We start from the raw sequence: 19,830 nt of genomic DNA, 5'->3' as shown, positions 1-19,830 counted from the left end.
AACCCATCCCTCTCCTGGGCCATACCTGGATTCCTGCACCCCCTTCCTGCAGCCCCTTCAAAGCTCTGGCACCAAGACCACCTCTCCTTCCGATCATGTCTCCTGGCTTCCTAGGTCCTGTCACTGTAGCGCCCGCTCTCCTTCCACAGCAGGTACTAAACGTGCACCCTCACTTCCAGAACTCTGCACAGCCGCACCCCTAGCCTACACTTCTTTCCCAATCTCCTCCCACGCCCTCGACTCTCGTAACTCTCCTTCTTGCCACTCCTTCCACTTAGTAATAACTGGGAGGTGGTTCTGTCTGCCAGGCAGCCTCCCCCAGAGATATCTCCTGATGATCCACCTGTTCTTATTCCAGGCTGCAGCCAGCCTATGAACTGCATGTCCCCCCATCCCCCACTCTGTTTCCCTCTTCCACCTGCAGAGATTCTGATTTATTCTACACCTGTTGCCTCCGGACCAGAACTGTGACCACACAGAGCACATTACCAATAGGGAAAAGTCTCTGCAACCCGAACATTGTGCTGTAGCAGCTCAATACTGCAGGCAAAATGTGGAAAGTGGGCAGCTCAATTTCACTTTTTGAATTCCTCCCAGTTTGGACAGGAAGAATAAAGTGGCAGAATGGAAGCTAGAGTTTTAAATTCCATCCTCCACCCATCTGAAGTGTTCATTAGTAGCAGAGAGGAAGGATTATCCAGTGGTCAGACACTAGCATGGCTCGAGATCCCCAGGTTTGATTCCTTGCTCTTTCACAGATTTCCTGTGTGATCTCAAGTAAGTCACTTATTCTGTGCATTAGCTGCCCACCTGCGAAATGGGGTATCGACACTGCCCTACTCACAGCGGTGCTGGGTGAGTAAATACACTGAAGGTTGTGCGGTGCTCAGACACTGCAGTAATGGGGCCACGTGATGCACCCAAGATAGATGGATAGATAGTAACAAGACAGAAGGAAATTTTTCCTTCTTTATCACAGTAGAATGTGAATATTTGGCAAGAATTGTACTCCATGTCAAACAACTCTCTTCTCCCGGAAGAACAGCTGTAGCATCAGCCCATTCAACCACATTAGGAGGTGTGACACCAGCCCTTTTCCTACCTTCTCTATACAGAGAGCAGTAACTGCCGAGCTAGTTGTACAGGATTTTGTAAGTGCCTCCATACTGTAGCCCTGCAACAGTCTCGCCTTGTTTCTTCCATAAAAAAAGAAATTTGAAGAGGGTGATTTTTTTTTTAACCCAACCACCTGCCATGCCTTCATTCTCATCTCACCTGTAACACGATCTAATAACTGAAAGTTGAAGCTAGACAAATTCAGGCCGGAAACAAGTTGTACGTTTTTAACAGTGAGGGTAGTTAGCCATCGGAACAACTTACCAAGGATCGTGGTGGATTCTCCATCACTGACAATGTTTAAGTCTAGATTAGATGTTTTTCTAAAAAAGCTCTGCTCTAGGAATTAGATTGGGGACCTTCTCTGGCCTGTGCTGTACAGGAGGTCAGACAAGATCAGGGGTGGGCAAACTTTTTGGGCCAAGGGTCACATCTGGGTGGGGAAATTGTATGCAAGGCCAGAGGTTGAGGTGGGGGAGGGGGGTGCGGTGTGCAGGAAGGGGCTCAGGGCAAGAGATTGGGGCACAGAAGGGGTTAAGGTATATGAGGGGGCTCAGAGCAGGGGCTGAGGTGCAGGAGGGGGCAGGGTACAGCAGGGGGCTCAGGGCAGGAAGCTGGGGTGCAAGGTGTACGACGAGGCTCAGGGCAGGAAGCTGGGGTGCAGGAGGGGTGCAAGGTGCAGGCAGGGGGCTTGGCAGGGAGTTGGGGGTGGGGTACAGGAGGGGTTCAGGCTCTGGGGTGGCAGTGGCACGCACCAGGGCCAGGGCAGGCTCCCTGCCTGTCTGCCCTATCCCCGGCCCCGCGCCGCTCCAGGAAGCGATGCAGCCCCTGGAGGAGGGGAGGCGGAGGGCTCCGCATGTGCTGTCCTTGCCACACCTCCAGGTACCTCCCCCAAAGCTCCCATTGGCCATGGTTCCCCATTACCGGCCAATGGGAGCTGCAGGGGGCGGTGCCTGGAGGCTAGGGCAATGCATGGAGCCCTCTCCACCCCACCCCAGGGGCCACAGGAACGTGGTGCCAGCGGCGCTGCAGGCCGAATCCAAAGCCCTGAGGGGCTGGATCCAGCCCGCAGGCCATAGTTTGCCCACCCCTGGACTAGATGGTCCCCTCTGGCATTGGAATCTCTCAGCCTGACATTTGACAGAGACATTGGTGCCGACAGAAGCTCCTGGTTGCACAGCAATCACCTAGATCTGGTTCTTCACTTCAACCAACACAACAGCAAAGAGAAGAACAAAGGCTGGCAGGCGAACGGCTTACTCAGCAAAACCACACTTGCGGTCCTAGCCCATTTCTCTCCCTTGCCAGGCATTCCCCAGGGATGTCCTGATGGTGAGTTCAGGGCATCACATCCACTTATGTGGCAACTGGACTGCATTAGATCAAACCACAGAACCCATTAGGAAGAACCGGGATTGGGAGCAGGTAGGTGAAGAAGCCAAATACAAATGCCTTTGGGTAGCTGCACAGGTGATGACTGAAAGCAATCAGCCAGGCAAATTAGCAGCAGCCCGCTTGGAAGAAAGGACACTTGGATCTGCACTGTGGAATGGGGAGCTTAGCTCTAGTGAGATCTCAGCCTGACTGCTCAGAAAAAGCTACAGTAGTGCTCATCTGCCAGACACTACCAGAGACACTGACAATGTCGATTCCCCTTGCACCCTACCAAGGCACTTCAATACCCAGAGGAACATTTCACAGTGCCCAGCAGCTCTGCATGCTGATTATGCTTTGCAGTCCAATACATGGCTTTCACCGGCAGAAATTAAATGAGTTTGCAATAGGCCTGTCAAGTAATCGCAGTTAACTCATGCAATTAACTCCAAAAAATTAATCACGATTAATTGCACTGTTAAACAACAGAATACCAATTGAAATCTACTAAATATTTGTGGAGGTTTTTCTACATTTTCAAATATATCGATTTCAATTACAACCCAGAATACAAAGTGTACAGTGCTCATTTTATATTATTTTGATTACAAATATTTGCACTGTAAAAATGATAAAATACTATTTCTTTTACAGTTCACCTCATACAAGTACTGTAGTGCAATCTCTTTATCATGAAAGTGCAATTTACAACATTTTTTTTTTGGTTACATAACTGCACTCAAAAACAAAACGAGTAAAACATTAGAGCCTACAAGTCCACTCAGTCCTACTTCTTGTTCAGCCAATTGCTAAAAACAAACAAGTTTGTTTACAGTTACAGGAGATAACGGTGCCCTCTTCTTATTTACAATGTTTCCAGAAAGTGAGAACAGGCATTCACATGGCAATTTTGTAGCTGGCATTGCAAGATATTTACATACCAGATATGCTAAACATTTGTATGCCCCTTCATGTTTTGACCACTATTCCAGAAAACATGCTTCCATGCTGATGACGCTCGTTAAAGGAATAACGTGTTAATTAAACGTATGACTGAACTGCTTGGGGGGAGAACTGTATGTCTCCTGCTCTGTTTTACCTGCATTCTGTATATATTTCATGTTATAGCAGTCTGGGATGATGACCCAGCACATGTTGTTCATTTTAAGAACAACATTTTCACTGCAGATTTGACAAAATGCAAAGAAAGTACCAATGTGAGGTTTCTAAAAGATAGCTACAGCACTTGACCCAAGGTTTAAGAATCTGAAGTGCCGTCCAAAATTTGAGAGAGACAAGGTGTGGAGCATGCTCTCAGAAGTCTTAAAAGAGCAACATTCCAATGTGGCAACTACAGAACCTGAACCACCAAAAAAGAAAATCAACCTTCTGCTGGTGGCATCTGACTCAGAAGATGAAAATGAACATGCGTCAGTCCGCACTGCTTTGGATCGTTAGCATGGGCACATGTCCTCTGGAATGGTGGTTGAAGCATGAAGGGACATATGAATCTTTAGTGCATCTGGCACGTAAATATCTTGCTACACCAGCTACAACAGTGCCATGTGAACGCCTGTTCTCGCTTTCAGGTGACATTGTAAACAAGAAGTGGGCAGCATTATCGCCTGCAAACGTAAACCGACTCGTTTGTCTGAGTGACTGGCTAAACAAGAAGTAGGACTGCGTGAACTTGTAGGCTCCAAAGTTCAACTCTCCTGGGAAGGTGCTCTCTGCCCACCACTGAAATGCAGTCACCACTGAGGTGGAACGCTGCAGCTGCTTAGTAGATCACAACTACCCCTGGGGGAATTCTGCACCACTGTGCAATGCATAATTTTGCAGAAATCAATGTTTTTTGTGCAGAATTTCCTCCCCCCACCCCCGACAGAAATGGGATGCAGTGTCGCTGGCTGCCACTAGGGGGACAATGGGGGGGGGGGCGGGGAGGGGAGAAAGCTACAGGGTTCCTGGCAGTTGCCGTTCCCCACACGCCCAGAGTGCAGGAATCTCTGTGCAAGCCTGGGACCGAACACAGGGTTGTTTCTCCCTCTGGATCCCTGGGCTCTGGGGAGGGGTCTGGGCTGGGGGGACACGGCTGGGCCGCTGGACAAACCAGCAGGTTCCAGGAGCCGCACGTAGCCAGGGAGCCTACCTTACCCTGCTGCACTGCTGACCGGGAGCTGCTGCATTAACCACTGCCCGGTTGGAGCCTGCACCCCAAACACCCTCACGCACCCCTACCCCCGAGATCCCTCCCGGAGCCTGCACCCCAACCCCCTGCCCCAGCCCGGAGCCCGCTCTGGCACCCTGAAACCCTAATTTCTGGCCCCATCCCAGAGCCCACAGCCCTGGTCAGAGCCCTCACCCCCTCCCACAACCCAACCCAGTGAAAGTAAGCGAGAGTGGGGGAGAGCAAGCGGGGGGGTGGTGTGAGTGGAGACGGGGCCTCGAAAAAGGGGCCAAGGGTGGGACAAGGGTGTTCAGTTTTGTGCAATTAGAAAGTTGGCAACCCTACAGCTGGGCTCTGGAGAGGCAGAGGTGGAGCAGGTATCTGGGCAAGGAGGACCCTAGGGGAAAGGGGTAAGAGTGTCTGGCCCCCCAGCAGGGCTCTGGGGGGAAAGGGGGAGAGAAACAGGAACTGCGTTGTCATAGGGGTTTCTTTAACTCTCCACTCTTGGGGGAATTTTTGTATGTGTCTGTATTGTTGCTGACAGGTATTTTGAAATAAATTACCAAAATAATTGAAACTGGCGTGATTATGTAGTGTTATTCTGACAAATAAAATGTGCAGAATTTTAAAATATTGTGTGCAGAATTTTTAACTTTTGGGCACAGAATTCCTCCAGGAGTAATCACAACACAACAGTTTAGGACAGGAAGTGAAGAATACCACATTTAACTGCAAGTGCAGGGAGAAATTTTAATTAGCCAACATGGAACACACTATAAAACAAAATCTGCCTCCCCCGTACAAGGGCCTTCTTGTTCCAACTGGAAGATGTTTCAAACGCCCGTCACCCTCGGCCGTAAAGAAAGGTTTCATGGCGGAATCTCTCAGAGGGCTCACACAGGGGGCTTGTGCTGGTTTAACCTACGGTGTGATTTTAAACCGGTTTAGTTAAATTGGCACAAGATGCTGTGTGGAAGCCAAGATCTGTTTAAACCAAGCTTATGTTGATTAAGCTTAAATCAGTTAGGACTTGTCTACACAGTAAGTAAAAGCATAACGACTGCGTCAGCTATAATTCATGCCTGTGAAATCTGTGAGTTGGAACACTGGTTTTGGTTTCTGAGTGCCCTATTTCAGTATAATTTTAAATCAATTCCTTATTAGCTAAACTGAATCAAAAGGCATTCAAACCCTGAAATCGGAGTCCCCACACAGACTTATACCAAACTGAGGAGCAGGAATTACAAGAATGCTGAGTGATTGCAAGCCCTTAGGTCTATATTTAACCCAAACCAAACCAAGCCACTCTTAAAAGCAAATAAATGGCCACGCAGAGATCTGTACTAGTTTAACTAGGCTGGTGCAAGTTTGTGTGTAGACAAGGCCTCAGAGTTAAAACCAGCTCTGACATTTTAATCCCCTCATTGCAACAAGCTCTAAAATGATGACCCCTGACTCTCCCATACAGGAGGAGGGTTTCTGGAAGGGATAGAAAACACACTGGAAGGAAGCAGAGACCAGCACAGACTTACGCAGGTAGTTTGTTTTCTCTGAACACAGTTCACACTTGGGGATTAACAAGAAACCCACAAGTGCCAAACAGCAGCTTGACAATACCCTTGTTCTGTAATGGGATTTATACAACCCCTTGCGTTAAAGGCCACTCGACAGCAACACTGAGGTTCCCAGGATAGGTTTCGTTGGCCAGGCAAAGGCCAGCTGATCTTAGGGGAACTATTTTTGGTGGTCCCCTGAGTTGTCCTTTGCAGCTTTCACTTTAGGGTGGGACTATAAATAGCATTTAGCAGTCTTCTAGCACCTTTCACCCAAGAATCTCAAAGCACTTTACAAACGTTAAACAAACCATACAACACTCGGGTCAGGGAGGTAGAAATCTACAAGCAGCCATCTCTGGGGTGGAACAGTGCCCACTACAGGGCAGGAAGTGAAGAACGCTGTATCGAACGGAAACTGTGCGATGAACTAAGGCCTTGGCTACACTGGCGCTTTACAGCGCTGCAACTTTCTCGCTCCGGGGTGTGAAAATAACACCCCCCGAGCGCTGCAAGATACAGCGCTGTAAAGCACCAGTGTAAACAGTGCCACAGCGCTGGCAGCCGCGCTGCAAGCTAATCCCCATGAGGAGGCGGAGTACGTGCAGCACTGGCGACCACACTCACACTTCAAAGCACTCCCGCGGCAGCGCTTTGAAGTTCCGAGCGCAGCCAAGCCCTTTGTCAGAAAAATGTTATTACCCTCATTACTTTTCAACTGGTTCCAAACACACCCCATCCTTCAAAAAAAAAAAAGAGGTCACAAGCAAATGGGGCTTTGGTTTTATATCCATTTGAAAGATGTCTCCGGAAGCCCAGCACCCTCAAAACAACATGCTGGGACGCTGGCGCAGACTGACTCAGAAGGAAGAATAACTTCACTTCCTGCAACCCCTTGGTATTCCCCAGAGGTCTCCCATTCAGACGCTGACTCAGCCTGACCCGGCTTAGCTTCAGTGACTGGACAAGAGCCTCAATAAGAGGTGACGCAGGACATGCTCCTTTCAGGCAAGTGGATTAAAATATTAATTCAAACTAAAATCATCTGCTAATGGCAATCAGTTGGGCCACAACGCAACAAGCCAGGGAGGCAAAACCCGGTCAAACGAGAACTAGGCCTGAGGCCCGGTGTTTAGCTTGGGAGCTGAACTTTCCAAACGTTGGGTGTTGAGAATTCGGGCCAACCCCAATGGACAAAAGGCAGGGAATACAGTCCTCTGCCATGGGCTCAAAGGTACATGGTTAGACAGGGGCATCTCCCTCAGCCAATCTGGGATCATCCCAGATTTAGAAAAGAACTTATTTCACAGAAAGATCCTCATTGCTCCCCGCCGCTTCCCCAAGACAGCCCGTAATCAGTAAGCCTCAGCTGGGGCTGTTTTTGCAGTGCTTCCCCATCAGATACCTGCACTATGATTTCATTGAGTTTAAGGTCAGAAGGGATGACCGTGATCATCTAGTTTGACCTGCACAACACAGGGAGGATCCCTGTGTTCACTCCTGCTTCAGGTCAATAGCTGTCCTTCAACTAGGGCATTTATTCCCCTGTGCTGGGGTTTGCAGGTCGCTTCCCTTTCCCCTGTAATTCAGCATCAGAGAACCCAGCTCCCAAGCTGAGCCTGTCAGTCCTACTCCTGGGTTTTGTTTTCTTGGCTGTTCAGATCTGGATTGCATCAGAGGAACATGCTGCCTCCAGCCCAGCCAACTGGGCCAGTCAGCAAGGGGGGGGGGCGGGGGAAGAGGCTGGAAGGAAGGAGGAGGAGGAAATGGCCCCAGCGAAGTTTACACAAGGCTGTCAAGCTGCCACGCTGACACTACCCAGGAATCACTAGCTCCCAGGACAGAATCCAGCCAGCCCCCACTAGCTCCTAAGAATAGAGGCCTGGGGCTCCCATGCAGCTGGGATGGAGGAGCACTCCAGGGACTCCTCACCCACCACACGGGAAGTCTCTGAGGGTCAGAGGCTACCAGATACTGGCTTTGAAAAGGTGTTGCTGTGGATACTGGGCTGGCCAGAGGCACTGGATGGACAGCGCTGCCGTACCAGCCTGACTCCAGCACAAGCATCCCCTAGACAGCTCTACCTCCAGGCATCAGCCCCAATATGGACCAGCCTCCCCCAGTCCGAGAGGGGAACTTGGTGTCCACGGCCGTGCTTGGCCTATCTGCTCAGACTCCTAAGGGTGTCAGTGGTGTTTGGGCTGCGGCTACCAGTCCGTTAGGAAATGGACCAAGACCCACCCCCCCCCCATTATACACTCCGGGCCACCCACAGCGGGAAGTCGTTTTGTAACTCCCAGGAACGACGGACCTGTGCCGGATCTGAACCAGTGACTTTGAGGTGAAAGGTTGCCAAAATTCACCAGAGCCCTCCAGTTCTCCCTAGAGTGCGGGGGAGAGGACAGGCCAGGAGCAGGGGTGCACACGGGCCAATCTGGTCATCCACGCTCCAGGGATGACTGCAGAGTCGTCTAACGGCATGTTAACAGAAGATCCAATTAAGAGCAAACAGAACTTGTCAGCTGGGGTAAGAACAGTTGCCATCAGGACATATACGAGCTGAACAGCCTGATGTCAGACTACCTGCACCCACCACGGGGGCATCCCCTTTCTCCACCCACCACACCTAGGAATAGCCACAAGAGCACGAGTCTAACCGCCCCAGGGAAATGCACCACACTGAGGTAACTTCCAGCGGCACCAGCTGAACACTTACTCTGTGCCTGGTTACAGTGAATTTGGGCTCTGTGACCTACAGACTGTCCTGTGCTGTATGCCAGGACATGCTATAGCGAACCCTTCTAACCAAAGCACTCTCATCCTGGTGCTGTGGGGAGGAACTTTCCCCTAGGACCATATCCCCCGGGGGTAGGTCTGACAACAGGGCCTATGTACATGGCCTCTCCCAGGCCTGGAACAGAAACTCCGGGACTCCAGATGAGCTGGGATCTTTTGACCAAACCTTATTTCCAAACCAGGTTTGCCACCTTCCCAAACAGACCTGCCACACCGACTGCGACACCAAAGGGATTGGGGGGGGGGGGCATATTAAACGTTTGCAAAAAACAATGACGAAGAACTCCCCCCGGGAGCTGCGTTTCTGACCCATCACGGCACACTTGGGGGGAAGTTCAAATTAGTCACTGGGAAAGATTCTTGGCTCCGTGAATGCGCTGGGGTGGGGTCATCTGTTTAGGCTGCCGGCAGACGTAATCAGCCTGTCTCGGGCTAAGGCAGGAGTTTTTCACTAAGTTGGTCTTGGCAACTGAAAGAAAAGGGAGAAGAGAAAGAAGTACGGGGAAAGCTCAACCTCTGCCTCTCAGGTCTGAGCATGCACAGGGGGTCCTACAGGCAGGCGGACCCTTTGTCATTGAAGCCAAAGCTAAAAATAACTCACCAGGTTGCAGAATAGACTCAATGTACAGGACAGGATCATCAAGGCACAGGGGCTTTTGACAATACAATGATAGTGGAACCTAGCACGCTTCACTCACGTCTCCAGAACTTCCCCATGGATCCGTGAAAACCGTTACCCCATTTTAGCTGGAGAAATGGAGGCACACAGAGCCAAAGCGGTTACCCACAGTCACCTGATTAGGCCATGGCAGAACCAGGAATGGCATCAGGTTGTCAGGGCCCGAGTCACCGTCCACACTGTAATCTTTGGGCAGTTTTTGGTTCCAGGTGCCCTGAGCCACCACAAGAGAGGCAGATCTGAAACCGCCCCACCTCCCGGGTGGTTTGGGTGCAGGCTCTCATGAAAGCCACACGGAACTCTGCGGTTGTGACTGCAAAACTAGGCAAATCTGAGCCAACATTTTCAGCTCTTGGACGCACATGAGCCCAATAGATACCGGGTGCGATGCTGGACAGCCAGGACTGGGCCAGCCCTCACACGGAGGGACAAGAGAGCAGGGACATGCTGTTCTTCACTCCCAGGCTTTCCGTGCACAGTGGGTTCTCTGCAAACTCTTAACAAGAACACGCTGATTGTTACTTAATGTTCTTCATGTCATACATCCTTCTATGGAGAAACAAGGGCCCTGAATCAGCCACTCAGACGTCTCCGCTGGCTTACGGCCCATCTCTCGGGAAGGTCCTGCAGAATCCAGTAAGAGAGCATGACGCATGTCCTGGGGAGGAGAAATTCTCCAGTTCCTGCTGCACGGTGTCCAGTACCATCTGGAATCCCAGAGGCAGAGATTCTATCCCCAGCCCAAGCCACTTCAGCTCCTTGGGTCTCGAGAGCCCTAACCATCAAATGCAGGTAACTACAGTGACCCCCTTTATCTGGTATTTGGCCCTTCCTATCCTTGGCTTGCCAAGTATTATTGCTGCATGTTCTGTGCTGCCTACGAACACACACCCCTATGTGCACATGCACATGCACTGAATGCTGCTATAAGTCACCCTCACAAGGGACTTGTCAACGGGGGAGGGCTGAACAAGATTGTATGAGAAACCACCTGGGGATCCTTTGAAGCGGCCAGGCAGCGGGTCACCTCCTGGAGGTGGGCTCCTTAGGGATGGTTTCAGTACACAGGCTCCCCATTCAGGGTGACACATGCACCCCACCTCTCCCCCACAGTATCTGTACTGCAGAGCGGAACAGGACCTGGGCTTCCATCCTGCTGCTTAGACATCAGAGAGCAAATCTGCCAAGGCCAGGAACAGCTCAAAGCAAAGTTATGCACCGGCCCCCTCCTAGCATCAATTAGCTTGTACCTTCTTCCCCCCATTCGAAGTCACTCGCCATGGTGGCTGCCCGCCTCTTGCCCACAACCCAGCTTTGCCTTCCTGCGGAGACCGGGATTCACATGGAGCCCACACTGCAAGTTTGGTGAATCTCAACTCAGCAGCAAATGCCACCCCACAGCACAAGCCACCATCACCGCAGGAGAGACCAAAAGCAGACCAACAGGGTATGCAACAGACCAGTAGGGGGAGGCTCTGACCGAGGCATGTGGGGCTCCCAAGACAGGAATGGCAGGTAGCTCCACGGCTGCAGGTCAGGACTGAGAGTCAGCAGCAAAGGTGTCACAAAGTTCTCATACCCACAGAGAGAGGTGCAATTGGTGGCACTGACCCACCGCTACCACAAACCCTGAACAAAAAAGTGCTGCCTCTCCAAAACTGGTTTATTTCTGTGCAGTCACCCAGGGAGACAGGAGGGGTTCAGAGCCCCCAGGAGCGAGAAGGAGCTAAATTAAATCTGTCCTCAGCCCAAAGCTTCCCTGACACAGCTCTAACACTCCACCACCGGGCACCTACCCCTGATTCCAGCCTGTACACAGCTCCGCAAGCCTTTGGGAATGAACCACTCCCCCTGCACCCAACCCAGCAGCAATGAGGCTTGTTTTACCTGGTTGACAATAGTGACAGAGGAGAGGGCACCAGCAGCCTTTAACAGCCCCTTCTACTCACCTCCCTCAGCGCATGCGGCCTGTCATTCCAGAGGAACTGGACAGAAAAGGTTTGTTAGACTGTCTAGTCCACACCAAGCCCAGGCTTGCCCTATAATGCACTGCAGGGCTCTGGCCAATCTCGTTCCAACTGTTCCAAGGGATGGAGTGTCCACAAACCCACGTGAGAGTCCACAGATCTCACCAGGGCCCTGCTGAGAGGGGAGAATCACCTCTCCGGAAGTCAGACAACAGCTACCTGCAAGGACAGGCATGCACGGCTCCAGTGAAGGCAGCTAACTGGTTTGTGAATGCGAGGCGGCTGATTTTCCAAAAAAAGGGGTTCACACAAAGAAACCATTCAGCTACTTTGCACACACACGTCTGGCAACTGTGTATGCAAATTGACAGTTTGCCTCTAAGCAGTGTCACAGGACAGACCTGGGACAGATTAAACAAGCTGACCTTCCTGTTGCAGCTAAGAGGGTGAAACACTGCAGGATGCAGGGGAAGTGTGCAGGGCTGCAGCCCATACTACGTTTGGTCATAGGTTGCAAAGAGAATTTCACTCTCCAGGGAACTCAAACGGGACAAGATGGTAGGACATGCTTCAGGCAGAAGAACAACTGAAGAATGAATCCTGACCTCATCCCTGGACACAACAGCAGGGGAAATGCAGACTGCAAACAACAAAGCATTTTATTCCTAACTTTGATTCTGCCAAGGGCCATCCAGTCATTTGTATTTCTGCAACAGGCCTTCCCCACGCTCCCAGCAATGCCCACAGAGCCCTCCGTCCTTCCTTGCTAGGCAACTCGCTTATGATCGTGTATGATTCTGTTTGGCGTGTTGAGGTGGACCGTGCATTTCTGGGACACTTTGCTTCTTGTCTGTGGGGCAAGGAGGGGAGAAGGAAACAATCTTTAAAAAGTTAAAAGGAAAAAAATGACATCTTCTTCTCTAAACTCCTCTCCCCTGCCCCCAACCAGGCAGAGCTAGCTCCATTGTATCCCTCCCTTTAGCCCCCCTAAAACAGAATCCTACGGACCTCAGTCCCTTCTCACTGCAGCAGCTGATGGAGGCGGGTTTGACATTTTCAGAGACTCTTCCCCTGTTTGGTCCTAATAATTAGTCAATTACAGCTGGATTTTTGCAGCATGATGCAGCTAGTCAGGGAGTTAGGAATGCGAGCGGGTGAGCAGCGGCTGTTTTCCAGGGCTACAGCTTTTCAGGAAAGATTAGAGCTTCCCAAGAAGAAAACAAAGGGAAACGGAGGAAACGAGATAATAGTGCACCTATCAGTCAGCCCCACTGCTCCTCTGGGATCCAGCACCTGGAAACACGGGGTAAAGGAAGGAGGACACAACACACTACCTAGCATCCAGTGAGCAAGAAGGCTGCCTTGATCCAGTGCCAGATGGTTATATCAGTGCAGTATAAACAGTATGGAAGGCGCTCCTTTCTGTTCTCATTACTTTTGTGCACAGTCTCGTTTCTCCACTAGTCTGTGTCCTGCATGGCAAACCATGGCCAGGACTTGGGAGGATTCCCTCCAAACAGCTGCTGGTGGCCAGGGGAAAACTACCCAGAGCCCAGCAGCGAAAACAGCTTCCTGCAAGAGTGACTGTTAGACCAGAGGTTTTTGTCTCTTCGAGGGAGATTGGCCAAGCCAGCACTCTAGGGTCGCATCCAAGTTACAGCCCCTGCTGTTGTGCATTACTGCAATGCCCAGTGCATGCAGATCTCCACATGGGGTTTATTCACCTGTTCTCCCTGAGAATGAGCACACAGGGCCATTTTCCACCACTAGACTGCAAGTGTTTTTACCTCTGAGTGGAGCTCGGCACGTAACTCTGCTCGGAGATCCATGACAAGTTCCTTAAGCTGCGCTTTCACTAATGCAAAACTGAGCCCTTTATAGTGTGAAAAGGTCTTCAAATAGGAACAGATCCCTACACTTGTCAGTCATGCTCAGTGATGGCCTGATTCTTCTTCTGCTGAAACTAGTGGTAAAATTCCTAGTGACTTCAATGGGAGCAAAGTTAAGCCAAATCTCACCCTAAATTTCCCCTGTATCTCCCCACCCCCTGTACGCCCAAAGTCACCAGCACTACCTCAAGTCTTGGTTTCTCCATTCTCCTACCCCAACACCGGCTACTCTTATAAACATGCCAGATCACAACCATTTACTGATGTCATTTTTTATGATTATTAAAGCCAAAAGACTAAGGTACCCACCCACATTGAACATTCTTCTTTGCAAGTGTGAGGGAGGTAAGAAAGTTACCAACGGCCTAAGGACTCACAGGGTTAACAGACAGAAACCACCTGGGCAAAAACACAATGAAAGACGGCAGGGAATGAGATTTGCCCCCCTTCCCAACACTCCAGAAATCATCCCAGCAAAGGCTGTTTGTGCAGAGCAAATGGGAGGAGGAGCACACGGATGGCAAACCCACACACCATCCAAAACATTAAAGATCAAGGCAACAACTGCCTAAAAGAACATGGAGATTAAAATAAAACTATTCTTCATTAGCAGGATGGGAAGTTACTGAGGAGGCAGGAAAGTGGCTGGGAAAGACTTATTTTTAAATTGGGTATTCTTAGCAATCAATGCCATGATCTTAAAGGGACAATGCTAGATTAAAATATATAGGTCTTCAAAAATTCCTTAGCTGTGTTACTTAACACCGAGAGAATAATTACTCTCCCCCACCGAGATCAGACTTAATTTTCTACCCTTATTTTATACTGTGTATAACATTTTGTGCTTCTCCCAGCTTGTATGTGAGTCAGTTTCACTTGCGCTTAGAGTCAATTACTAGTTAATTCCATTTTCAGGAGCAGGTTTCCTAGAGACCAAACTGATATGCACTTAAGATACAGCCCAGTCCTAGACTGCAACAGATCTTTTCATGCAACTAAGGGCTATGTGATAGGCCAGTAAACGGATCATTTCTTATGCCATGCTGCAAAATCTGGATTTCTACTAGTGCAGAGGAATGTCTTCTCCTCGCAAAGAGTTATTAGAATTAATTTAATTATCATGGGAACATCTATCTTTCCTGGCCTAGGGTTTTAAAAAGCTTATTTCTACAAAACCTGATCTTAAGGTTAAATCTGTCTTGACACCGTCCCATTTATATTTTAAGTGATAAGGACGGTTTTAACTGCATGGGGCAGAAAGAATGGCAGCTCTGAAAAGCTGATGTCCTCTATATAAAAACAGAACACTAGCAACATCCTGTCCTGAAAAGACCTTTGCACCCAGAGTGAGGGACTTCCCAACCTATTCAACCCTTGGCCTCTCTGCTGCCTAGAATGGGGCAGCTACTGCCAACTGCAAAGAAAGTTGGCACAACGTTGGCTATTTAAGTAGCTTTGTGGGCCAGGCCACTGTGGACTTCTTCTCATCCTAAAATACTGGAGATGCTCTGTTCTGGACAGACAGCAGTTGCCATGTGACACCTCTGTCAGGGGCAACTACTCACTTGTATCTTTAAATCAAAAGGGTCAGATTCTGCTCTCAGTTACGCTGGTGGAAATATGGAGTAACAGCACTGGCATCACTCCCTAGTCACGCCATCGTACCCGAGAAGACACTAGCACAGTTAGCAGCACAAGAGGGGAAGAAGCGGAACTTGGCTTTCCTCCATTCTGAGACACACCATGGACGCACAATGACGCAAAAGGAACCAACAATGTCTAGACAGACTAGAGCCCAAACAGTGACCTTGCTAAATCCACCCACCTCTTGCTTCTCACTAACTACACCACATGTTGCAGGGAAAGTGGGGTAACAGCTTGTTTCTAAGCCCTTTGACATGACCTGATGTGGGAGCTTTGACACTTTACAGACTCAAACTACCAGGTTTTATTGGAGAAGGGAGCAGCCAATGAAGTCAGCCCAGCTGCTCACAGGCTTAGAAGTTAGGCACCTGCTTAAGTGCTTTAGTGCTCTAGTATCTAAAAGAGCCCTCGAGATAGGAAAGCCACCCCACCCGCAATGACTGCAAATGAACAAGGAGTCATCCATTGCATACGTCGACACAGATACACTTGCAGGTCTAGGAGAGGTTGTGCAGAGCTCCTGTGCATTCAGTGAGCACAAGAAGTAAAGCCACTGTCAATTGTAACAGCTCACTCTCAACTAACACAGAGTCACACAGAAAAACAACTCGTGAACCTGAGCGTAGTACTCTGAGGATTAACGGTTTAGTGTTTGCGCCAGGCTTTGAACCTGGAAGTGCCACGTACAGCTATGAGTGTGTTAGTTTGGATGTGTGATTTAACTGTATGGGCCACACTGTGCCAAGTCCTGCCCCAAAACATAGGAAGAGACAGGCCCTGTCCCAAAGAACTTACAAGCTCAGATGACACATGACATACAGAGGGTGGAGATAGATACAGTCCAGCGCATACAATTTTATATAAAATCAGAAAGAAACGTGAATGTTTCAGTGCCAAGTATCCTCATCTTCCCCTCATGCTACGCAGCAAAAGGTCAGACTGAATGACTCAAAAAGGACTTTTCTAACCCGGCTGTCTCTAGGCCCATCAGCATGATGGCAATAGCTTTGTCCCCGTACAATACGGGGAAAGCATGCGTTCCATTCTGCAGTGTAAATGGAACCTGCTAAGGCAACAGAACCACAAGAATGATTAAGTCTCATTCAAATGTCTGTTTGGGATTCAGGGATGCCCCAAACAACCATTCAACAGTGCTGGGAAAAAAACACCCACAGATGCTCAGTGGTTTGAGCACCGGCCTGCTAAACCCAGAGTTATGAGTTCAATCCTTGAGGGGGCCTTTTAAGGATCTGGGGCAAAAATTTGGGGACTGGTCCTGCTTTGAGCAGGGGGTTGGACTAGATGACCTCCTGAGGTCCCTTCCAACCCTAATATTCTATGATCTATGCCAGGTGAAAAGCTATTCATGTTTACATCTTGGTGTTCCCCATACACACACCCCTAGCTGCTTTTTCAAGAGCAAAGCCTCCTGGTCAGAAGAGTTTCTCTAACACTAACTACTAGCTAACATATGACCAGAATGCATGGGCACAGAGCTTCCTTACAACAACCCTTCCTTCCCTACACCAAGCTGTCTGTGCTAATGTATCCATTGAATGGGATTCTTCAGTCTGGGGTGGGGGGAGGGAAGATGTAAGATCACAGAAACTGAGGCCATCATTAAGGAAAATACTTTACAGAAGGGTGTATCTCGTACACACACACTCCCTTCCCTTATCTTTAAGGTGGAATTATTTCTCCCTTGCTGAAAATGAGATTTCATAGCCACACAGTCTATAAACTAATTTACTTCAGAAGGGGGGGGGGACTCATCCCCTCTCCTCCCAAACCCCCTGTAGGTACTTAGGCAATCCGTACTGTACCCACTTTTCCAGAAGGAGTCCGCAAATCCCACAACCCACCCTGAATACAAAAGTCGGGACACCCCCATTCAAGTCAAACCCAGGGCGCAGGGCCAACCTTCCACCCACCAGCGGTGAAACTGACATTGAAATTCACCCACGGTGGGGGAGTGGAAGAGACAGAATAGCAACAAAACACAGGAAGGCTTGTCTGAGGCGGATTCAAGTCAAGCTCTCCACGTAGCTAGTGGCCTGGCTGGACCCCAAACACACACACCCCCACGCAGTTTTCTCGAAAGTAACAAAGCCATCCGGCATTTCTGAGTCACAAAGCCCCACGAATCACATTGCTCAGCTGTGGAAACAGAGAAGGGCTTTGGGGAGGGGGGCAAACTTTAAGAGGTTTCCCTTTGTCCGAGCCCTGAATATCAATCACACACCCACACTCACGCGCGCGCGTTTTCCTAGCTGCATTTTTTCCATATTGGCCTTCAGATTTCATTATCTCGGCCAGCAATATATCTGATCTCGTTTCCATAATAGGACTGCGAGCCTAGATGTCAGAACGAGTGCAGTGGGAGGGGGAAAATGAGAGAATGTTGCTAGACGATCACTGCTTCTATTCCTCCCCAGCCCCGCGAAAATACACACCCCATTCAGGGCTGATCAACTGCTCTGGATGCGGTTTTTTTTAAGACGGGTTTCTACGAACTCCCAAGCGATCGTGCGGGAATATGCGGGTGAAAGGCATGCAAGGAAAGCCACCTCCTAGAAAACTTAAATGTAAAACTTTCCGAGCAGGCAGGAGTGCAGTAGGGACCCCCGGCAAGCAGTTTACAAAGGGTTTACTGAAGAAAAGCTGCTTTGAAATCTCTGTATTTTACAGGTAAGATTCCTTCCCTCCAGGGAACCGCTGTAGCTATGCAAAGAGAAAGCCATGCCCTACTTTACCAGAAGGGCTTTGCAATCCAAATTATGTTCCCCGCGGTCTCAATGCTTCCTTTTAAAACTTCAAATCCTCCTCCCCCACCACACACACCGTCCCACGTTCTCGCCTTTCAATATTCCCCACTCGAGTTTTTATAAAACAGGAGCGGTTTAAAACAAGCACTAACCAAATACTCGCGTGTGTAACGGGCCCTAACGTATCCATGAAAACGGGAGGGCTATTTTTAAAAAGTCCATTTCCTCTCATTTAAAGCGACTCCGATTAAGTCCACGTGAAAGCCGGATTGGCCCAGTTCAGTTACATTGTTGACCCAAGTACAGTTATGAAAACAGTTCACTTGAAACCCCAAGGTGAATTTAGAGGGGCGGGGGATAAAACCGGAAGGAGACTCACCTGATTTAAATCTTCATCGTTGAGTAAATGGGATTCCCGAGGTTTAAAGCAATTTTGACATTTGCTTTTATTAAAAATGTTGGCTTGAAATTTCCTGCAGGGGTTCTCTTTAGCAGACATGGTTTTGTGGCCCTGCAATACCAGGCAGCTGTCCCCACTTCTGTTTAGCAACGACACAAAACTAGATCCCAGGCTTCTGTTCTTTGACGGGGGGGGAGGGGATTGACAATTCTGTCAAGGTGAGTTGTGCAGCAATATTCTCAACCCACTTCCAGGATCACGAGCCCGCGGAGCGAAGTGTCAGCGTCGCCTGAAACTCAGTCGGTAGCATCCCAATTTTCAAAGGCAGGGAGCCGGGGAGGGGCAGCGTAGAAGGCACACAGACGAGCCGGGCTGGGGCTCAAAGCAACGGGCCCCCCCAAATAATCATAAAAACCAAGCCCGAGAGTTCTCCACCAGCTCGCCGCTTCTCCCCATGCAAGAAGAGGAAATCCAGCCGTCGGGGCAGAATTGACTTGCTGGAGATGGAAATCCCAGATGATCACTGATTCTCCTCCAAAGGGGGGGGGGGGAATCAAACGCAAGGAAAACAGCTCCGCTCCCCTCCCCACACACACATGCACAAGTTAAGGCACAATTGCAGGCAGGCTCAGGGGAGGCTGGCTGTCCGCACGCGTTGGTTCCTTACAGGGAGGGGGCGATTTTCCATGCATAATCATCCAGATTTAAAAACCGCCTCGGTTTGTGGGAATCCGGGAAAGCAAAGCAGCAGCAAAAATAATCAAGGCAGCTTCCTCCCCACCTCCTCCTCCTCCTTCTCCCCCAGACAGCGGCACAACTGGGGAGAGGGACTGCCCAGGAGATCCTCAAATAAGGCACAAATCCCATCTGCTGCCAAGGGGTCTTCTTGCAACACCGACCCCGCCGCCGCCTCCCGGCCTCAGTCCGCCCATGGATGCATGCTCCGAGGGAAACGCCTCTCTCTCCCCCTGTAAGGATGATTATTGTTTATTGCATTCACTGGGGGGCCAGGCAGCCGGGCCCCCCATGCACGAACCCACCACCGCTTCCCTACGCCCAGTGCAAGAGGCAAATGGTTGCAAAAAAAAAACAAAAACCCACCCCAAACCCTCTCGCGCTCCCAGGGTCCGGGCCAAGAGAAGGGGGCTGGGAAGACAGGAAAGAGGAGGGGGCTGCTCCAGGGTCTGATGGACGTTGCTCCCTAGCCAATAGCAGGCTCTCTTAGCTGCTAACAAAAGAAACCTGTGGCCAATCAGAATCAGGGAAAAAGAGGGCGGGCACTTATGGGGGCGCGGAAAGGGGTGGGGAGCTGAGCGCCCAGGCTTGGTGGACGCGTGCAGCCAAGAGGGACCCCTGACAGCTGGCGCTGCGGGACTCTGCTGGGGGAAGATGCCTCTGGTTGCATTTTCCAGCGGGTCTGATTGCAACTGTTTCCATGTAGGCACATCCCCTTCCCGGAAGGAGCTGGAGGGTTTCG

The 19,830-nt window shown here is 50.1% G+C and overlaps 1 protein-coding gene across 11 annotated transcripts in view; it reads right to left on the bottom strand.

The window, feature by feature from the left end:
• MPRIP (myosin phosphatase Rho interacting protein) overlaps positions 1-19,515 on the bottom strand; it is a 163,544-nt gene extending 144,029 nt beyond the window's left edge. For 9 of the 11 annotated variants that reach the window (XM_030577958.1, XM_030577965.1, XM_030577959.1 and 6 more), the window contains exon 1: positions 18,333-19,515. In XM_030577958.1, coding sequence (XP_030433818.1) covers positions 18,333-18,452 — 120 coding nt within the window. In that variant the 5' untranslated portion in view covers positions 18,453-19,515. The remainder of the gene's footprint in view (positions 1-18,332) is intronic. The other 2 variants (XM_030577967.1, XM_030577968.1) reach the window with 1 other exon arrangement.
• Between the last annotated feature and the right edge of the window lie 315 nt (positions 19,516-19,830).

The sequence above is a fragment of the Gopherus evgoodei genome, chromosome 10 (assembly GCF_007399415.2).
Source record: "Gopherus evgoodei ecotype Sinaloan lineage chromosome 10, rGopEvg1_v1.p, whole genome shotgun sequence".
Classification (NCBI taxonomy): domain Eukaryota; kingdom Metazoa; phylum Chordata; order Testudines; family Testudinidae; genus Gopherus; species Gopherus evgoodei.
Note: the sequence above shows the minus strand (reverse complement) of the source record. Positions and strands in the feature narration are given on the sequence as shown.